The following is an 18,785-nucleotide window of genomic DNA, read 5'->3' on the forward strand; positions in this document are numbered from 1 at the left end:
TCAATTCTTCGAGCAATGAACGCCGTTGTTCCATTTGCCTTCATAATCACCTGTTGGACCTGCAACCCAATTTTTTGCAATTTGTGCACAAACCAAGTCCTTCTGTACAACAGCACGATGCAGTTTTTCACCATTTAAATAATAATCTGCTCTTCTAGATTTCCAACCAAAGTGGATGACCTTGCATTGACTAAAGTTGCACTCCAACCGCATGCTTTCTACACAATAAAGCTTGAGCCTTTCATCAAGGTGTGAAAAAATGTTGGCAGATCCCCGAACAAAATAGTGAAGAGCGCAGGGGCAGGCGGTAAAAGGTGGATAAGGGAGGAAGGGCTCAGAATGGAGAGGAAAGGGGTGGAGAACAGAAGAGGCAGTCCGGAGTGGACGAGAATGGAGAGGAAAGGGGTGGAGAACAGAAGAGGCAGTCCGGAGTGGACGAGGAGAAACCGGGGAAGTTGACGTTCATCCCATCCGGTTGGAGAGGGGGGCCGAGATGGAGAATGAAGTGTTGTTCTTCCAATTCATAGGTGGGCTTGGGGGGATTGTCCATGAGGCCACGGACAGACACAAGAGCGTGAGAGTTGGGGCGCACAACTGAAAGGGTTGGCCACTGGGAGGTCTCAGTCACTGACATGGACAGAGCGAAGGTGGTCAGCGCAGCGATCTCCCAGTCTGCGTCCAGTCTCTCCAATGTTGAGGACACAAAGGGAGCACCAGATGCAGTAGAGGTTTGACCCTATAACTTTTTCCAAGGCTGACCTATCACCATGGTCCACACCAGCTGGAAGACACTTCCTGTCTCTTCCAGGCTGTGATCTGGCAGAACTTTGCACCAGTTTCAGTTCCCTGTAGCGGGCGAGGATGATAAAATAGCTCATTTCAAAATAGGATTGACTGACCTAATGGCATGAAACCAGACGACGAGGGCATCAGCCACGCTCTGCTCGCTCCTGGAGACCAGCAGATACAGATAGACGGCTATAGCCACGGTCCAGAAGAAGGAGCTGGTGTTGGCGAAGGTGGACACGGCTCCCTGCAGCACGCAGTCCCACGAGGAGCTCTGGAAGTCCCGCAGCACCCCGTAAGAGTAGGCAAGAGCCGAGAGCAGGTCAGCGACGGAGAGGTAGACGAGCAGCTGGCGAGCCGTGGTGCGCAGCCCGGGCCAGCGCAGGTGAGTGGCGATGATGAGCCCCGAGCCCAGCACCGAGAGCAGGCAGGAAATGCCAATCACCACCCTGTCGAACACGAACACCTCAGTGTGCAGCATGTCCGCACCGCGCATCGCCCGCTGGACCAGCAGCTGCCGCCGAAGCTCATGTGGCTTAGTGCAAAACTTCCCACCATCCCCCGACCTCCTGTCTCCTCCCCCTCCCTCCTCCCCGCCCCTCCTCCCCAACCCTTGCCCTGCCCACCCCTTCCCCACGCCAACCCTTGCCCTGCCCGCCCCTTCCCCACCCCTTCCCCACCCCTTCCCCTGCCCGCCCCTTCCCCACCCCACCCCACCCCACCCCTTCCCCTGCCCGCCCCTTCCCCACCCCACCCCTTCACCTGCCCGCCCCTTCCCCACCCCACCCCTTCACCTGCCCGCCCCTTCCCCACCCCACCCCACCCCTTCCCCTGCCCGCCCCTTCCCCACCCCACCCCACCCCACCCCTTCCCCTCCCCGCCCCTCCCCCACCCCACCCCACCCCTTCCCCTCCCCGCCCCTCCCCCACCCCACCCCACCCCTTCCCCTCCCCGCCCCTCCCCCACCCCACCCCACCCCTTCCCCTCCCCGCCCCTCCCCCACCCCACCCCACCCCTTCCCCTCTGCCCCTCCCGCTCCCCACCCCACCCCTTCCCCTCTGCCCCTCCCGCTCCCCACCCCACCCCTTCCCCTCTGCCCCTCCCGCTCCCCACCCCACCCCTTCCCCTCTGCCCCTCCCGCTCCCCACCCCACCCCTTCCCCTCTGCCCCTCCCGCTCCCCACCCCACCCCTTCCCCTCTGCCCCTCCCGCTCCCCACCCCACCCCTTCCCCTCTGCCCCTCCCGCTCCCCACCCCACCCCTTCCCCTCTGCCCCTCCCGCTCCCCACCCCACCCCTTCCCCTCTGCCCCTCCCGCTCCCCACCCCACCCCTTCCCCTCTGCCCCTCCCGCTCCCCACCCCACCCCTTCCCCTCTGCCCCTCCCGCTCCCCATCCCACCCCTTCCCCTCTGCCCCTCCCGCTCCCCACCCCACCCCTTCCCCTCTGCCCCTCCCGCTCCCCACCCCTTCCCCTCTGCCCCTCCCGCTCCCCACCCCTTCCCCTCTGCCCCTCCCGCTCCCCACCCCTTCCCCTCTGCCCCTCCCGCTCCCCACCCCTTCCCCTCTGCCCCTCCCGCTCCCCACCCCTTCCCCTCTGCCCCTCCCGCTCCCCACCCCTTCCCCTCTGCCCCTCCCGCTCCCCACCCCTTCCCCTCTGCCCCTCTGCCCCTCCCCCTCCCTCCCCACCCGTTCCCCTCTGCCCCTCCCCCTCCCCTCCCCACTCTTTCTCCTCTGCCCCTCCCCCTCTCCTTCCCCCTCTCCTTCCCCCTCTCCTTCCCCTTCTCCTTCCCCTTCCCCTCCTTCCTCCTCTCCTTCCCCTTCCCCATCTCCTTCCCCCTCTCCTTCCCCTTCCCCCTCTCCCCCTCCCCCTTCCCCCTTTTCCCCCCTCCCCTCTCCTTCCCCCCTCTCCTTCCCCTTCCCCCGCTCCTTCCCCTTCCCCCTCTCCCCCTCCCCTCTCCCCCTCCCTTCTCCTTCCCCCTCTCCTTCCCCCTCTCCTTCCCCTTTCCCTCCTTCCTCCTCCTTCATCCTCTCCTTCCCCCTTCCCCATCTCCTTCCCCCTCTCCTTCCCCTTCCCCCTCTCCCCCCTCCCCCTTCCCCCTTTCCCCCCTCCCCTCTCCTTCCCCCGCTCCTTCCCCCACTCCTTCACTTTCCCCTTCACCCTTTCCCCTTCTCTTTCACTCTTCCCCCTCTCCCTCTCTCCCTCCTCCCCTCCATCTCCCACTCTCCTCCCCTTCCCTCTTCCCCTCTCCTCCTCTTCTCTTCCCCCTCTCCCCTCCCCTCTCTGCTCCCCTATCCTCATCACTTTTCCACCTTCCTCCCCTCTTCTCTCCTCCTTCTTTTCCCCTCCCTCCCCTCCTCTTCCCCTTCCTCCTCCCTTCCCCTCTCCTCCCCTGAATGAAGCAATGCATTACTTTTCTTTTTAATTTTTTTTCCTTATTAAAATAGTTTTAATAAAGAACATACACAGAAAGATATAAACCACTAAGATGGCATAAACCATTACACAGAGGAAAAAAAACCATTCCATATAACAAAACCTACATAAATTGTAAATCAAAACTATAATTCCCACTGAGTTTCTTTTTTGCACAACCAGTGGTCATTCTGCCTGGCCCGCAGGGAAAAGGAATCTCGGTGTTGTATGTGATGTCATGCTCCAACTCTAACAATAAATCTGGATCTAATTCTTTTCTTATTAAAATGTTTTAAATCTAATCTAAAGCATGAAGTTTGGGAACAATGTTAACCATAAAACATTCCACATTCAATATTCCAATATAGTGAAGAGATTTTTATCTAAATCTGAACTGAATTCCAAACCCCAAACCACAATCTTCATCTTAAAACTTAATTGTCAAAAGTGAGGAAAAAATCCCAATCAAATGGAAAAAAAAGAATAAAACAGAAGAAAATATATTTTCTTTTCAGATAAGTTAGAAATATATTTTTAAAAACCCTTATTAAAAAAAAAAGGAATTTACAATTCTCAGGCACGGTCTTCACATTCTATTTCTTTTACACCTCTCCCATCTCTGAGCTGGTGAACAATCACTGACATTCCTGTCGAGGGCGAGAGCTGAATTGATGGAGGAAACGCGGTCAACGATCTGTGCAGAGCACGTTCCCACAAAAGAAAATGACCACACACTTGTGAGTTGATTTCATTGGTCACGGAAAGCCCTGGCATCATCTTACAGTGAATGATGGATCCTGCAGGGCAGTGCGATCTTACTGCAGAAGTGTTTGAGATGATGCCTTGAGCCTAAATGGCATGGTACCAAGATAATGAACATTGTTTCTCAGCCAGTAAGATGGAGGAGATGATCCCTGATTTTAGGAGAGGGGGCAGAGTCCCCATTGAAGATGCTAAAGGGAAGAGACCAAAGGTAGCCAGCATACTGAAGGTCCCATCACAGCCTGGACACACACTCTTCTCCCTCCTCCCATCAGGGAGAAAGCTCTGGAAGGCAAAGTTGTGCACCAACAGACTTCTTACCCACAACCATCAGGCTCCCAAATAAATCCAGCAGTACCATCATGATGCCTTGCTTGGTACGAATTTAGCTTTCCTCTCAATGTTGTAACTCTGTTCTCTGTAAATGGAGCTTTTCACACAGCTGTATGAAAATTAAATAACCTGTTAGTCTGCTCACAGAAGAACCCTTCTCACTGTATGAGGTACAATGTGACTGTCGATGAAAAAATTAGTCTTCTTCCCTTGAAAAGTCAGCCCCAAAAAATTGAGCATTGGGCTTTGGCCTGCAGAGGGTGGTGTAGATCTGTGGGAATTTCCAATTGAAATGGGTGCCTTGCTGGTCAGGCAAGAACAGATTGCAGAAGCAAATGGCTGGCCCATTTTCCCTAGAATGTCACAGTTGTGTGAAGTTTTGGTCTCCTTACCTGAGGAAGGATGTTCAAGCGATGGCGAGAATGAAGCAGAAGTTTAATTTCGAGATACACCGTGGTAACATGTCCTTCCACCAATTAACTAACAAAACCCCGTCAATTTTTGGAGCGTGAGGAAACCGGCGTAGAAATGGGGAGAATATTTAAACTCCTAGTCACTGGCGCTATAAAAGTGTTGCACCAATGGAGCTGCCCTGCAGTTTACTGGACCGATTCCTGGCATAGCAGGATTAGTGTACATTGGGAGGTGGAGTTGATTCATCAATGGGTCACACTGCAACAGAACATTCAGCCCATTAAGTCTATGCTGGCAGTCTGGAAGATTGCTTTGACAAGCACCTCAGCTCTGTCCGCCACAATAGTGCGGATCATCCAGAGGCCACCCATTTCAATTACCCATCCTATACCCTAGCTGATGTATCTATCCATGAGACCACCCGCAAATTGGAGGAATGGTTGTCGTAGTGCAACACCTTTAAAGCGCCAGCGATTGGGATCATGGTTTGAATCCCATGGATTCTGTAAGGAGGTTGCATGTTCTCCATGTGTTTGCATGAGTTTTACCCGGGGGCTCCAGTTTCCTCCCACTATTCAAAACGTACCAGGGGTGTAGGTTCATTGGGTGTAATTGGGTCCCACAGATTTGTGGCCTGTTCCTGTGCTGTACGTCTAAATTTAAATTTAAATTTAACACCTCATCTTCTAACTGGGCACCCTCCAAATGAATAGCATTAATATCAACTTCTCTGCCTTTCATAAACCCCTCCCCCTCACATTTTCCCCCACCTTCCCCCAGCTCTGTCTCTGTCCCTTTTCCTTGTCTCATTTCACGCAGACAAAATCAACTCTCCATTTAACACCTTCTGTTGATCAGCACCTCGACTGGCACATTTCTACAGATTTGTGGTGGAAAGTGAGCTGCATCACAGTCTGGTATGGAGACACCCAATGCCCTTAAGTATAAAGCCCTCCAAAAGGTAGTGGACACAGCCCAGGCCATCACTGGCAAAATCTTCCCCACTAATGAGAACATCTACATAAAACGCTGCCATCGGAGAGCAGCAGGCATCATCAGACCCACACCACCCATCACATGCTCTGTTCTCGCTCCTGCCATCAGGAGAAAGGTAGAAGGTAAAGGCTCCATTATTGTCACTTAATACAACATTTAGAATGTGACAAACATGAAATTCTTTAACTTTTCTCTTCCATAAGGCAGACAGAGTCGCCACTTTGACCCATGCCCTTCACAGAAACCTACAGCACCTGGTGTTCCGAAGCAGTCTCCCCTCCAAGTACTGATCAGGCCTGAGCCTGCTTCGCTTCTGAAATCTCAGGCGTATTGGTGAAGGTGCCACAAGACTCACATCATCATGTTCAGGATCAGCTGCTCCCCCTCCACCATCAGACTCCTCAACAACCAACTCAATCAGGGACTCATTTAAGGACTCTTGTGCATTTTATTGATTTTCTTTTTTAAATTCTCTCTGTATTGCAGAGTTGGTTTGTTTACATTCATTATCTATTTACAGTTCTTTATCTGTTTATATGTTCCCACTGTGTCTTATTTTTTGCACGACCAATTAGGGGTGATTTGCCTGGCCTGCAGGAAAAGGAATCTCAGGGTTGTATGTAATGTCATGCCTGTACTCTGACAATAAATCTAAAATCTGAATCTGAATCATTGCCCACCCAGCACTGACTCTATTCTGAGATTTCCTGTCTTTTGCTCATTCTGGCTATTCTTTGCTTATTCCTTGAGGAAGGGCTCAGGCCTGAAACATCGGCAATATATCTTTGTCTCCTATGAACGCTGAAAGACCAACTGAGTTCCTCCAGTATTTTGGTGTGTTTTTACTACAATCACAGCATCTGCAGACTTTCGTGCTTCACCCATTGTATTCTCCCCACTTTCCGATATCCTTTCACTATCTCAACCACTCACCCACACCCTCATGGCCAGTTAAGCTGTCAACCTGCACATCTTTTGGATCCGGGAGAAGACAAGAACACCTAGGGGAAGCCCACATATCTATGAGGAGAAGGTGCACCCATCATTAGGATTGAAGCTGACCGTGCCACCCAAATCAGGCCCAAATTCACTAGAGCTTGGAAAAATAAAAGGGGATCTCATTATAAATCTGCAACCTCACTGGTGGCTGTGCAGTCCAAGGCCAAGGTCACTGACTCAAGAAACAGAGTACACCAATAACAACAGAAATCAGGAGAAATTTCTTGATCCCAACGGTGAAAGCCCTGTGGAATTTTTGACCACAAGCGGCTAAATATAGTGTTATAGGAATAAGCCCTTTGGCCCAAATCATCCATGCTGTTCAAGCTGACCAAAGCAATGATATGGAAAAAGGAGTCCTGATAGGATGGAATTCTCTATTGCAATGAAGATGCTAACCAAGTTGTCAAGCTGAGTTTATCCCAGCTGCCTGCTTTCACTCTAAATCCCTCATAGCCTTTCATATGTATGCATCGTAAAGCCTGGTATCCAGCACCAAAGGTGATTGGTAGATGTCGGATAAGTGTACTTTCCAGATGCTTGAGACTTACTCTTACAATGCCAAACACACCTGCATGAAGAATAAACAGTTTAAAAGTCAAAAATACGAGACTGTACTTGCACTGAACAAACTTCACTTGCATGAATATGTAAACCTGAAAGGATTTTACTCTACTTTCAGTTACATTCTTTGAAAACATTTACAGATAAAGCCTCTGACCAGAGCAACTCTTACTAAGCAGGGATAAGGAGACACTTTAAGAGAGTCACCCCAACAGCGAGCGGCATCAACCAGCTCTTCATCCTGGACGACGACATTACTGTTTCACACAACTTTATTCAAACAGCTGCTACGAGCAAAGGCCATCACTCCACTGGCTGAATATTTGTTTCCTTCATCATCAAAGGTTTATGTGTTACTTCAGAGAACATTTACTTTTACAATTTTAATCTTGCACATTACTACCTATTATTTTATTCTTATTTAATTGATTTTTATTTATTTTCCTCTTTTTTTTTGCCAGTTGCTTGAGGCTACTGGTTGCTTAAATTCCAGAGGTTTTACTGTACCTAAATATATTTTAAGAAGCTCGATATTACTCAGAGGATAAAGATAGATTGGGATAAAGCAGTAACAGGATAAGCGGAGAGAATAAAATGGGATTTGGGTAAACAGGGAACGATGAGCCGTGATCAGATTGAACAGGCCAACGAGCTCCATTGGGTGACTATTTCCTGTCTCACTGCCTGATTTCCATTGGTTTTGGTTCAATGGGTCAAATGGAAGTAGGAACAGGTCCAATTTCAGAGGCACATTCATCAGGATTGATTGGTCCTCTGCTGCAGTGGTGAGACTAAAATGGTGATTTCAGCTGAGACATTAACTCAAGGCCCTTTTGGTTCCCTCTATCATCCGTGTTGCTATTTTAAAGAAACGTGACATCGATGGAGGTTCAACACCTTACTTATTTATTATTTCTTTTTTGTTTGTGGCCAGAGCTAGTGAGGCCAGTGTTTATCGTCTGTCTTTCAATCCCCCCCCCCCCCACCTTGGAGAAGGTGGTGTGAAGCCACCACGTTGAGTGTCTGCAGTTATCCTGGTGAAGCTGCCCCCACAGTTCACTGGATTTCAACTCAGCAACAACGACGGAATTGTGGAATCTTTCCAACTCAGGATGATGTCGACGAATGAGAGGGGAACTGAATGAGCCCCCCTGGACATGCAACCACTGACCTTCTCAGAGGTGGGGGATGCAAATAATTCAAGGCAAGACACAGCAGTGCGGTTTTCCAAAAAGGGAGAAAATTCCGGTTTCCAAAAGTTAGAAATGCTGTCACCATGTTAATGAAAACATGGGGTTTCAAATGAATCAAATTAATACAATGCACACTTTTCATTCCAATAACTGGAACCTAATCATTGCCTACAAAATGGTTTCATTTATTTAAAAAAAACAAGATTTGTCATTTTAATGAAAAATTAAATGTTTGACATGACATCATCTCAATGAAACATATTATTGTTTTCAATGAATCAGTCCTTGTGTGCAAAATGCTGGGTGAGGATTCTGCATCTTGAAGCAAAAGTGTTTTACGTTCAACAGCACTAACTTATTTGAACTGTCATCTGTGCAAACGACACGAGTGAATTTTCACTTTAAGCTTGTTCCAATTTCTGTTTTAACAGGCAGCAGGTCGAGGCTTGGTTTCAAATAATACTGCTATTTCTCCAAGCTTTTTAGCTCTTGGCAGGGAAGCTGTAAAAGTTCAGAAGAGATTCCATGGTGGCAAAGGCCGAATAGAGTGGCTTGCATTTATGTAACACCTTTCACAACCTCTGCCCCATCTTCACAGGGAAAGAAGGGCATTTTGTTTTTGAAGAGTGGCCACTCTCGTTATGCAGAAAGTGTAACATCCAAGATTCCCCCAAATAGCTTCACAGCAATTCCTATGTAACACCTAAATCACCAGGGAATATGAAAAAATGGTGGCCATGTTGTGGAGGACAGAGTGGTGGAAAAATATTTTTTTTATTAATTATGACAATTTGCAAAACTCATTTGACATCATGGGAGTTGGGAGAGCATCTTGGAATATTAATAATATCTTTAAGTGTTTAAGATATTTAAATTCTGCCATCAAGTTGTGTTTTACCTGTTGCTTTCCAAACCGATACACACCCTTTGGGACACTGTAGTACACTGCATGAGTCCACAGTGGTGCATGGTTTGCCTTGTAGAGATGGAGGTAGCTTCAGACAAAGTCAGAGGGATGTCATACACCCCTGGATTGCATGTGAGTCAGACAATCCAGCCCATTCCAAAAGCAGTTCCACACCATGACTCAATCCGCAGTATCACAATTTCGGCAGGGTGGGGTGCAGGGGTCAGGCTGCAAGGCAGGGTGACGAGAAAATATTGATGCAGACTAGATCTCGCCTGCTGCTCTTAAATTGTGCATGGTAATCGTTCACTTATCTGAAAGGCAATGCTGCTGACTGGTAGAAATCCTTTGGAGCACCAACATAGATATATTTTGTGCTCAAGGAATGGGAGGAACTTGTCCCACAACTTTTGCCCCAGTCACTGGGCTATGCCCAGGACAGAATGCTCTGCCCAGCTGACATGGACATCGCAATGGTGCATTGACAGAAGAAGGGTGACCTTATGATTCTACCTGGAGAATTTGGCTGGAACAGTGCCAGCGACCCAGGTTCTGGCACTGTCTGTGGAGTTTGTACGGTCTCCCTGTGTCTGCTTGGGTTTCCTCCGGGTCCCACCATCATTAATTAATTGGGTGGAATTGGGCAGCATGGATTCATGGGCTGGAAACACCTGATGTATGTCTAAATTTTTTAAAAATTGGTGTGTGGCTAAATGATAAATTTAGTCAATATACAAAAGTACTGGAGGAACTTAGCAGATCATGTTGCATCCATGAGAAGCAAAAGGCAATTAATGTTTCACCTCTGACTGCCAACTCAACCCACAAGTTAACCTTGAGGAAATCCGACATGAGAACTCCCAAATCCCTTTGGATTTCTGCTTTCTGAATCCTCTCCCCATCACCTGTGCCTTAATTTCTTCCACCAAAGTGCTCGACCCAACACCTCCCGATGCTGTGTTCTACCTGCTGGTTCTTTGCACATTCTCCCAACCTACCCAAGTCCCTCTGCAGTCTTCCTCCTTCCTCAACACCTCCTACCCTCTTTGTCTCAGCTGCAATCTTGGCCACAGAGGCATTGATTCTATCATCCAAATCATGAACATGCAACGTGAAAAGTAAGGGACCCAACACGGACCCCTGTGGAAGACCACTTCCCACTTGATCTTGCAAAGAGTGGCCGTGCACATTGACAAAGATTTCCACTGCACCAACACTCAAATCCTGAATTAAATCTCTGAAGTCAGCGCTAGGCATCAGATTTCCACTGCACCAACACTCAAATCCTGAATTAAATCACTGAAGTCAGCGCTGGGCATCAGATTTCCACTTCACGAACGCCCCGGGACACGTCTTGGGAAGACGGATTGATTTCAGCCTGGCACTTTCAGGCCAGGAATTGGGACCTTGATTGAGTGACATTTTTTCCTGATGTCACAGACGTGACAAATTGGTTCAATTCTGTTGAGCGCTTTCAGCATTTAATCTTTTCAATGCACGGATTGGAGCTACAAATTTCTTCGGAATAATTAGAAGAATTTTCAGTACCAGCAATTTGGAATTAAAAAATTGTTTATTAAAAATGCATTCATTCGTCATCTAGATGTGGTCAGTTCTTCAACCTCAGAAGATGAAAAAATAGTTTACAAATACATATATTAATTCTTCATGATCCACAAAGCTGAACACTTTCAACAAGAATGGCCGAATTCCAACTATTTCTTTCAAATGTCATCTACCAGTTCAGTTCAAATTTAGTGAGAAATAATTTGTGTTAAAACTTTAATTTAAATTTTGGATACAATGCAGAAACAGGTCCTTTTGGCCCACAAACCACACTGCCCAAATACACCCATGTGAACAATTAACCAACTAACCCCATCCATCTTTGGAATATGTGAGAACCCAGAGGAAACTTGTGAAGTTATGGACAGAACGTTCAAACTCCTGACAGTGGGGGACTCAACCCTGGGTCGCTGGTGCTGTTATAGTTGTGGGAATGACTGCATTTACCATGCCACCCAAAATGTTTGGTTTCCAATCTGTCCTGAATTTATACAAATTTCTGGGTTTTGAAGACCATCATTAGGCATGTAATAATTTGGATTTCATGGTCTGGTCAGACTTTATTGCCCATCTTCAATTGCTTTTGAATGCTGGACAACATTAGAGTCAACTTCATTGCCGGAGGCAGGTCCTGGGTCTCCACAGCGACACTGTCATTCCTCTCTGAGGCAGCACCCATCTGACCCCCTGCCCCACTTTCCCCCTCCTGCTGTACTTCACATTACCGCCTTGCAACGAATCAACCAGCTTGCCTCAGGGATCTGAGTTTGGTCATTGATAGCAAGGATGGTGCCAGGACTTGAATAGCTGAGTTAAAGAAAAAGGTTGAAGAGGTTCGGACTTTATTCCCTGGAGCGTTGGAAGAATAAGGGGAGATTTGATAGACATATACAAAATTATGAGAGGGTATATCAGGTAAATGTAAACAGACATTTTCTACTGAAGTTGGGTGAGAGAAGAACACAAGGATGTGGGTGAAGGGAGAAAGGGAAATGTTTAAGGGAACATTAACAATAACATCTTCAGAGGGCGGTGACAATGTGGAACAAGCCTCCAGCGGAAGTAGTTGATGCAGATTGGATTCAACATTTCAGAAAAATTTGGTTAAGTTCATGGTGGGGAGGTATCTGGAGCCTACGATCCGGGTGCAGGTTGATGAGACTAGGCATTAAAAACATTTCTCCACGGAGAAGATGAGCCAAAGAGCCTGTGTCTGTGCTGGTGTTTGATGATTCGAGTAATTTGCACCTATATAATCTGTGGAATGCAACCATCTTCCACTCACAGGAGCGATCACTTTCCTTTCATTGGAAACATTGTTCCACTTAAGAGACTCAGCTACAAAATAGATGGGAACTAAAACCAAAGTTCTGAATCTCCAATGTCCCTCCAATTCAATAAGTCACAGCATGTGATGGCTTGGGGCCATGCCACCCTTCCACAAGGAAGTTTCCTGAAAGCAGCCTAACTATCCACACCATCCCCCTGTCAAATCTCCCCTCGTCCTCAGTCCATCAGATTGCACCCACCACAAGAGAATGCTTCAGTCAGAGATGGCCTGTTTCCACTCCGTAAATGGTTATATGTTTATAAGAGGAACAGCAGGAATGGGATACAAAGGCACCTTCATCACTTTGGATGAAGAAAATTGATTTTTAAATCTTCGTTTTCCTAAAAAAAAAACACACTTCATAGTAAGTTGTCAGATTAGCTTTATATCATTTTGTGAATTTTAGAAGAAAATTGACATTCTCCTGAGAATGGCAGGGATTCTTCAGCTGCTCAAACTTGCTCTGTCACACAACACAAAAGATATATCAGTGGTGCAATGAGAAATGGTCTTGGCTTGTGGGAGGAATTATTTATTTGGCCTCTTAATACTGGATGTAGAAAAATGGAGACACACATAATACAGTAAATATGGTCCAGACACATTTCTTGTAAGGAGATGGAAGATGAATCGATGGAATGTATTCAAGACACTTTGAATAGTTTGAGGAATTAACCAGGAAAAAGGATATTTTGATCTTTGTTTTGTGCAGACAGCAGGGGTTGATTTATATTCTTCCTGGGAAGGGGATGTTGGGGAGGGGTCAGTACATGGTTCAATGTGAAACTAGGGACATAAATCTGGACCAGCTCTTCTCCCTTTTCTCCACTATGACCCCCTGAGGACTCTGCTCAGAGTTTATGGGGCCCCTTCCCCATAAAGCAGACAAGTTTTTGGTTTCTTCTGTACTTTCCAAATGACCACATAAAAAGCATTAAAAAATATTTATGTTCCACAGGTGAAAAAAACTCAAGACTTTTACTTTAATTTGCTGTGGCCCCAGGGGGAGTGAGCAGCTCCTGTTGAGAATGGCTGGTCTAGACTGTGAAGGTATAAAGGACAAGTTGGCTGAGGTTGATGGGGAGAACAGATTGAAAGGCATAATGATCAGGTAATGGGTAACATTGAAAGAATGTAGGTTTTTAAAAAAAAAAATCTATATTTCTTCATGGCATAAAAATTCAACAGGAAAAATTATTTATCTGAGTTTGGGTGGTAAAATTAAATATGGAATTAAATCAGAATGCATCCAATAAAGTATCTGGGATCTAAAAAATGAACTATTTTTCTTTCAGTCTGACCTGATGTTTTCAGCAAAATGTCCCATCCTCACTCATCCGACTTGCCTGTATTTAGCTCATCATCCCTCTACCCCATCCTGTCCATGAATCCATTAATTTTTTTTCCTTGATCATTGCAATCGTACCTACCGAAACCATCTCCCCTGGCAGCCCATTCCCTACACCCACCACCCTTTGTGCAAAAAATGTATCCCCTCAGCTTCCTGTTAAAACTCTCCTCTTGTTTCCCTGGAATTGGGAAACAAGTCTTATGAGGCAAGGTTGGCAGAGCTGGGAGTGTAAAAGGATGAGAGGAGACTTGATAGAGGTCTACAAGATTACGAGGGGCATCGGTAAGGTGGACAGCTGTATTGGAGGATTTAAACTATGCTTTTGCTTCTGCAAGGCTGAGAATCAGTAACCTGCTTTGAGACTCAGCAAACATAAGCTAAATTCGACCATGGGGCTGAGATACAGTTATCTGACAAAAAAGACATCTGTGTACCAAGAACGTTTAATCTTCCTGCTTGTTAGTATATTGGTCACAGACTGTCAGACAGCGACCTAACCTTGAAGCAAAATAAACCATTGTATTCAAAGTGATAAGCTAGAAAGTTGTGTTATTCGATAGAAGCCTAGGCATGCTAGCTTGATCGCTCATCTTTCTTTTTGTGCTGGGAATAGGTGCTTGGGTAAGCAGTTTTTGGGTAATATCAGCCATGGTTCTGCTGCTGAAGTTTGAGGCTCTCTGAGAGGTGGCAACATCTCTCAGCAAGAAGAAGAACTTCTAGAGTCCAGCCGATGTCCCGGTTGGGGGAGGTGGAAAAGCTGCTACCAGCACCCCGACAACCTACTACAAGTGTGTAGTCATTGCCTAGCCTCGGCAGTTGGGACCAGTCCAGGCGTTGATAAGTATAATTGAGAAGGGCTTGCATATTGTAGTTTGATATCAGCTTTAGAATTTGTAATAAAGATTTGTATAAACTGAAGTGCTCTTGGCGTGTGTGTCTATTTTCTTTTGGTAGCTCAAACACTGTGACCAATCTAAAACGAACAAAGTGAGAGGTACAAGTTTACCCAGGACAACAGTCAGCACCTGTTTCCCAGGGCAGGATCAACAAACATCAAAAGACATGTGTACCCAGAGAGTTGTGGGTGCCTGGAATGACTTGCCAGTGATGGTGGTGGAGGCTGAAACATTTTGCTCGTGCAGACAGACCCTTTGGTCGTTCTGGGGAGTGTCCACAACCCATGGTGGCAGAAGTCCAAAGTTCCCCCCCAAACTACGCATCTTTACTTTTGCACTCAAATCCTCAGGAAATACTGGTTTCCAACTGGTATTCAATCGGCATTGGAGAAAATGATGACCAGAATGACAAGAATGAGAGGAGGGAGTGATGGTGATACTTTCATTTTTATGGTGACTCAAGGCTGAACAGTCTCAAATTGTTGTAGCAATTTAATAATCAAATGCATTCATCTCATTTTACTTTGTGATACATTATACAAAGGATTTCTGAGCACTCAATAATGTAAGAAATAATAACAGCCAATTACATTTTCAAGAATCAAATGTGCTTTCACAGTGATAAAAGCGTCCACTGTCGCATCAGCAAAGATGCAGAAGGTGACTGAATCCGATAACCAGTTGAGGACAGCACACTCTCTCCCCTTCAACCCCACGTGCACACACAATGCCAGCAGAGTCGTGGTTTGTGCTGACTGTGGCCTGAATTTGCAACTTTAACTTTCAGATAAATACTTGGCATTCCAAATTCCAATGAGTATTTCTCCATGGCTTTATTGTGTCCCAGGATTAAAAAAAAAATTCTTGGAATGTTAAATGTTAATCTCTGTCCCACATGGTCTCTTAAAGGTTTGGCAGTTCCAATGTGAACAACCACTCTTGAGAGTGTATTTCCTTTTGCTGGAAAAACTGAAATCTTGGTGGTGACGCGAGGAGTAAAACGAAAGTCTGCAGATACTGTGGTTAAAGTGAAAACACAAGAAACTCAGCAGGTTATCCATATAACAATTACAGTACGGAAACAGGCCATATCGGCCCTTCTAGTCTGCACCAATTTAAGTGAACTCCACTAATTCCACCTACCTGCTCCCTGCCCATATCCCTCCAACCCCCTCACACCCATGTACTCATCCAACCTCCTCTTAACTGACAAAATTGACCCTGCTGCAACCACCTCTTCCGGAAGGTCATTCCACTCAGCCACCACTCTGAGTGAAGAAGCTTCCTCTTATGTTACTTCTAAAGTTTTGCCCCCTAACCCTCAACTTATGATCCCTCGTTCCAATCTCTCCTACCCTCAAGGGGAAGAGCTAATTCACATCTACCCTATCTATTCCCCTCTTAATTTTATAGACCTGCATCAAATCCCCCCTCAACCTTCTACGCTCCGATGAATAAAGACCCGGTCTACTCAATATTTCTCCATATTCTATACTGCAATCCAAGCAGAAAATCTTCTCTGCACCTTCTCTACCTTATTGATATCCTTCCTATAATTTGGAAACCAGAACTGCACACAATATTCCAAACTTGGCCTCACCAATGCCTTGAACAGACTCAACATCACCTCCCAGCTCCTGTATTTTGAACAGGACTTTACGTTGCAAAGAAAAAGATCGATCTCTAATATTTCAGATTTGAGCCCTTCATCAAATTTTCTTACCCTGGATAAAGAGCTTTAGCCCAAAATGTTGGTTTTGTATCTTTATCTTTGCTATATAACGTTTGACCTGCTGAGTTTCTCCAGCGTTGTGTTTTTACTCAATGGTCAGGTTAACCTGCACTTCCAAAGAAAAATTTCATTGAATTTTGTCCTGGATGTTACAAAAATACCAGCTGATTGTGTGGTGATTTGCCTCACCTATTCCATCAGCACCTCTTGAACCTGCAGGCGCTGCCATCAAGTTAGTGACCATCACCCACTTCAAGGGAACACCACCACCTACTGCTTCCCCAAGGGCTGCACATAATCCGAACGAGAAACTCTGAGGCCGACCTGGGCCCCAAATCTACATCGGAGAGACTGCATGTGGACTGGGAGATCGCTTCACTGAGTCCCCTCGCTCTGTCTGCATCAATGACAGCGATCTCCCAGTGGTCAACCATTTTAATTCTGCGCCCCGCTCCAACAGGTCTGTCCATGGCCTCATGCACTATCAAACCAAGGCCACCTGTAAATTGGAGGACTCCCATCTAATACGCTGCCCAGGCACTCTGCAACCGAATAGGATTAACATCAGCTTCTCCAGCTCCCCGTTCTCCCTTCCTGTCTCTTTTCCTCCAGCTCTCCATCCCCTTCTCTCTCCATTCACAGAGCCACCCTCCTCCCTTCCTATGCTAATCCACTTAATATCTCCTGCCTGTGGGACCATGCTCCTCTCCCTGCCCTTCCTCCTCCCACCACCATTTCGTTTGGGTGCCTGCCTACATTTTGGTCGTACCTTGATGAAGGGCTCAAGTCTGAAGTGTTAGTTATCTTTGCTGTACTGTATAAAGTCTGCCATTTGACCAGCTGAGTTTCTTCTGCATTCTGCAAATCTGAGTCTTCCAGTTTTAGATTTCCCCTACTCTGGGGGAAAAAAAAATAGAAATATTAACTGTATCCAAACCCATCATGATTTTATAAACCTTGGAAAAAATTCCCTCTTCAGCTTCCGACAATTCCAGGAAGTTCCAGCCTCTCCCAATTCACGTCCACTTGTCCCGTCAGCTTCTCTGAACCCTTTCCAGCTCGGTGCCCAGTACATAAAGTGCAGCAATATTCGGTGGGGGGGGGGGGGGGGGGGGGGGGGGGTGGGAAGGAGAAAACAAATCCTTGGCCGCGGTCCTTGAGCAGGCATGAGAGCATCAGCCAGCAGTTGCACTCACCTCTGCGCAGTCGGTTCCTCCGCCATGACTGGAAGCGATTGGCAGGAGGCGAGAACAACAAACAGCCAAAACTCCAGCAAACAAGGGTCTGAAACCACTGCCCCACTTCCCTCCTCCCATTTACAATGGACAACTCCATTTAACATGCAATAAAAATCCAATACTGTCAGTAGTTGGTGAAAGAAGCCGGAACCAAAAGGAAAGCCTTCAACTCTTTCTCATCGAAGAACTCCGTCTTTCAGTCTCTCACTGGCTGCGACTGGATTTCATTTCACAAGCTCAGATGTGGAACTTGACGGAAGGAGTTGGTGAAAAGTCTTGAGAGGGAGAGTGCAGCATTTCTGCGGCAGTATACTTGCTGACTGCTTCTGACCATTGGACCACAACCAGCTAAGACACTGCCAGAGAAACACCCACAGGTATGTGCCATGTCCGTGCTCTTCCTTCCATCCGCTCAGAGGCAGCCCAGGATCCAAGCCGCCAAGTGTCAGCCGTGCAGAGATCCCACTCTGGGACAAACCAGCAGAAGAGTGGATCACAGAACAGTGTCATCCTATGAGGCCTTAGTGGTTTCAACAGGTGCACATCTTCCTGGAGGAAACATCAGCAAAAACTTACAAAGCCTCCTTTGTAATGTAATCCCATTGACTAAGGGCATTTCAGGCACACAAGTTTCAGTTCACATTGGAGCAGAAGTAAGCCAACTGGCCCATCAAGCCTGCTTGATGAGCTGATCCATCCTCCCACTTAACCCAACACTTGATGCCCTGACAATCAAACACCTGTCAATCTCTGGCTCAAATACATCCAATGACCTCACTTCTCCACCCGCCTGTGGCAACAAGTCCCAGTCTCATGACCTTCTGGCTGAAGAAATTTCTCCGCATCTCCATTTTTAATTAATGCACTTTAATGCTCAGTTCTGGTCACCTCATTACAGGAAGGATGTGGAAGCTATGAAGAGGGTGCAAAGGAGATTTAACAGGATGTTACCTGGATTGGGAAACAAGTTTCATAAGGCAAGGACAGCAGAGTTGGGACATTTCACTTTGGAACCTAGAAGGATGAGAGGAGACTTGATAAAGGTCTACAAGATTATGAGAGGCAGAGACAGGGTGGACAGCCAGCACCTGTTTCCCAAGGCAGGATCAGCAAACACCAGATGACATGTCCACAAAGTTAAGGGAGGGAAGTTTAGGAGAGACATCAGGTGTTTTTTTAAAAATATTCACAGCAAGTTGTGGGTGCCTGGAATGCCTTGCCTGGGATGGTGGTGAAGGCTAATACATTGGGAGCATTGAAGAAACTCTTGAGACAGATACATGGATGAAAGAAAAATAGAGGGTTA

At 46.8% G+C, this 18,785-nt stretch overlaps 2 protein-coding genes across 2 annotated transcripts in view; both read right to left on the reverse strand.

Annotated features, from left to right (window-relative positions):
- The window catches only part of gpr157 (G protein-coupled receptor 157), a 35,822-nt gene extending 34,480 nt beyond the window's left edge, over positions 1–1,342 (reverse strand). Inside the window, exon 1 of the mRNA XM_069918402.1 lies at positions 900–1,342. Within this exon, the coding sequence (XP_069774503.1) occupies positions 900–1,282 (383 nt within the window). The 5' untranslated portion in view covers positions 1,283–1,342. The remainder of the gene's footprint in view (positions 1–899) is intronic.
- Positions 1,343–14,988: 13,646 nt separating this feature from the next.
- Positions 14,989–18,785, reverse strand: part of LOC138752960 (uncharacterized) — a 59,582-nt gene continuing 55,785 nt past the window's right edge. Inside the window, exons 9-10 of the mRNA XM_069915560.1 lie at positions 17,011–17,138; positions 14,989–15,526 (exon numbers count right to left, since the gene is read on the reverse strand). The gene's annotated coding sequence lies outside the window, so the exon portion shown is untranslated. The remainder of the gene's footprint in view (positions 15,527–17,010; positions 17,139–18,785) is intronic.

The sequence above is a fragment of the Narcine bancroftii genome, chromosome 2 (genome assembly GCF_036971445.1).
Source record: "Narcine bancroftii isolate sNarBan1 chromosome 2, sNarBan1.hap1, whole genome shotgun sequence".
Lineage (NCBI taxonomy): Eukaryota > Metazoa > Chordata > Chondrichthyes > Torpediniformes > Narcinidae > Narcine > Narcine bancroftii.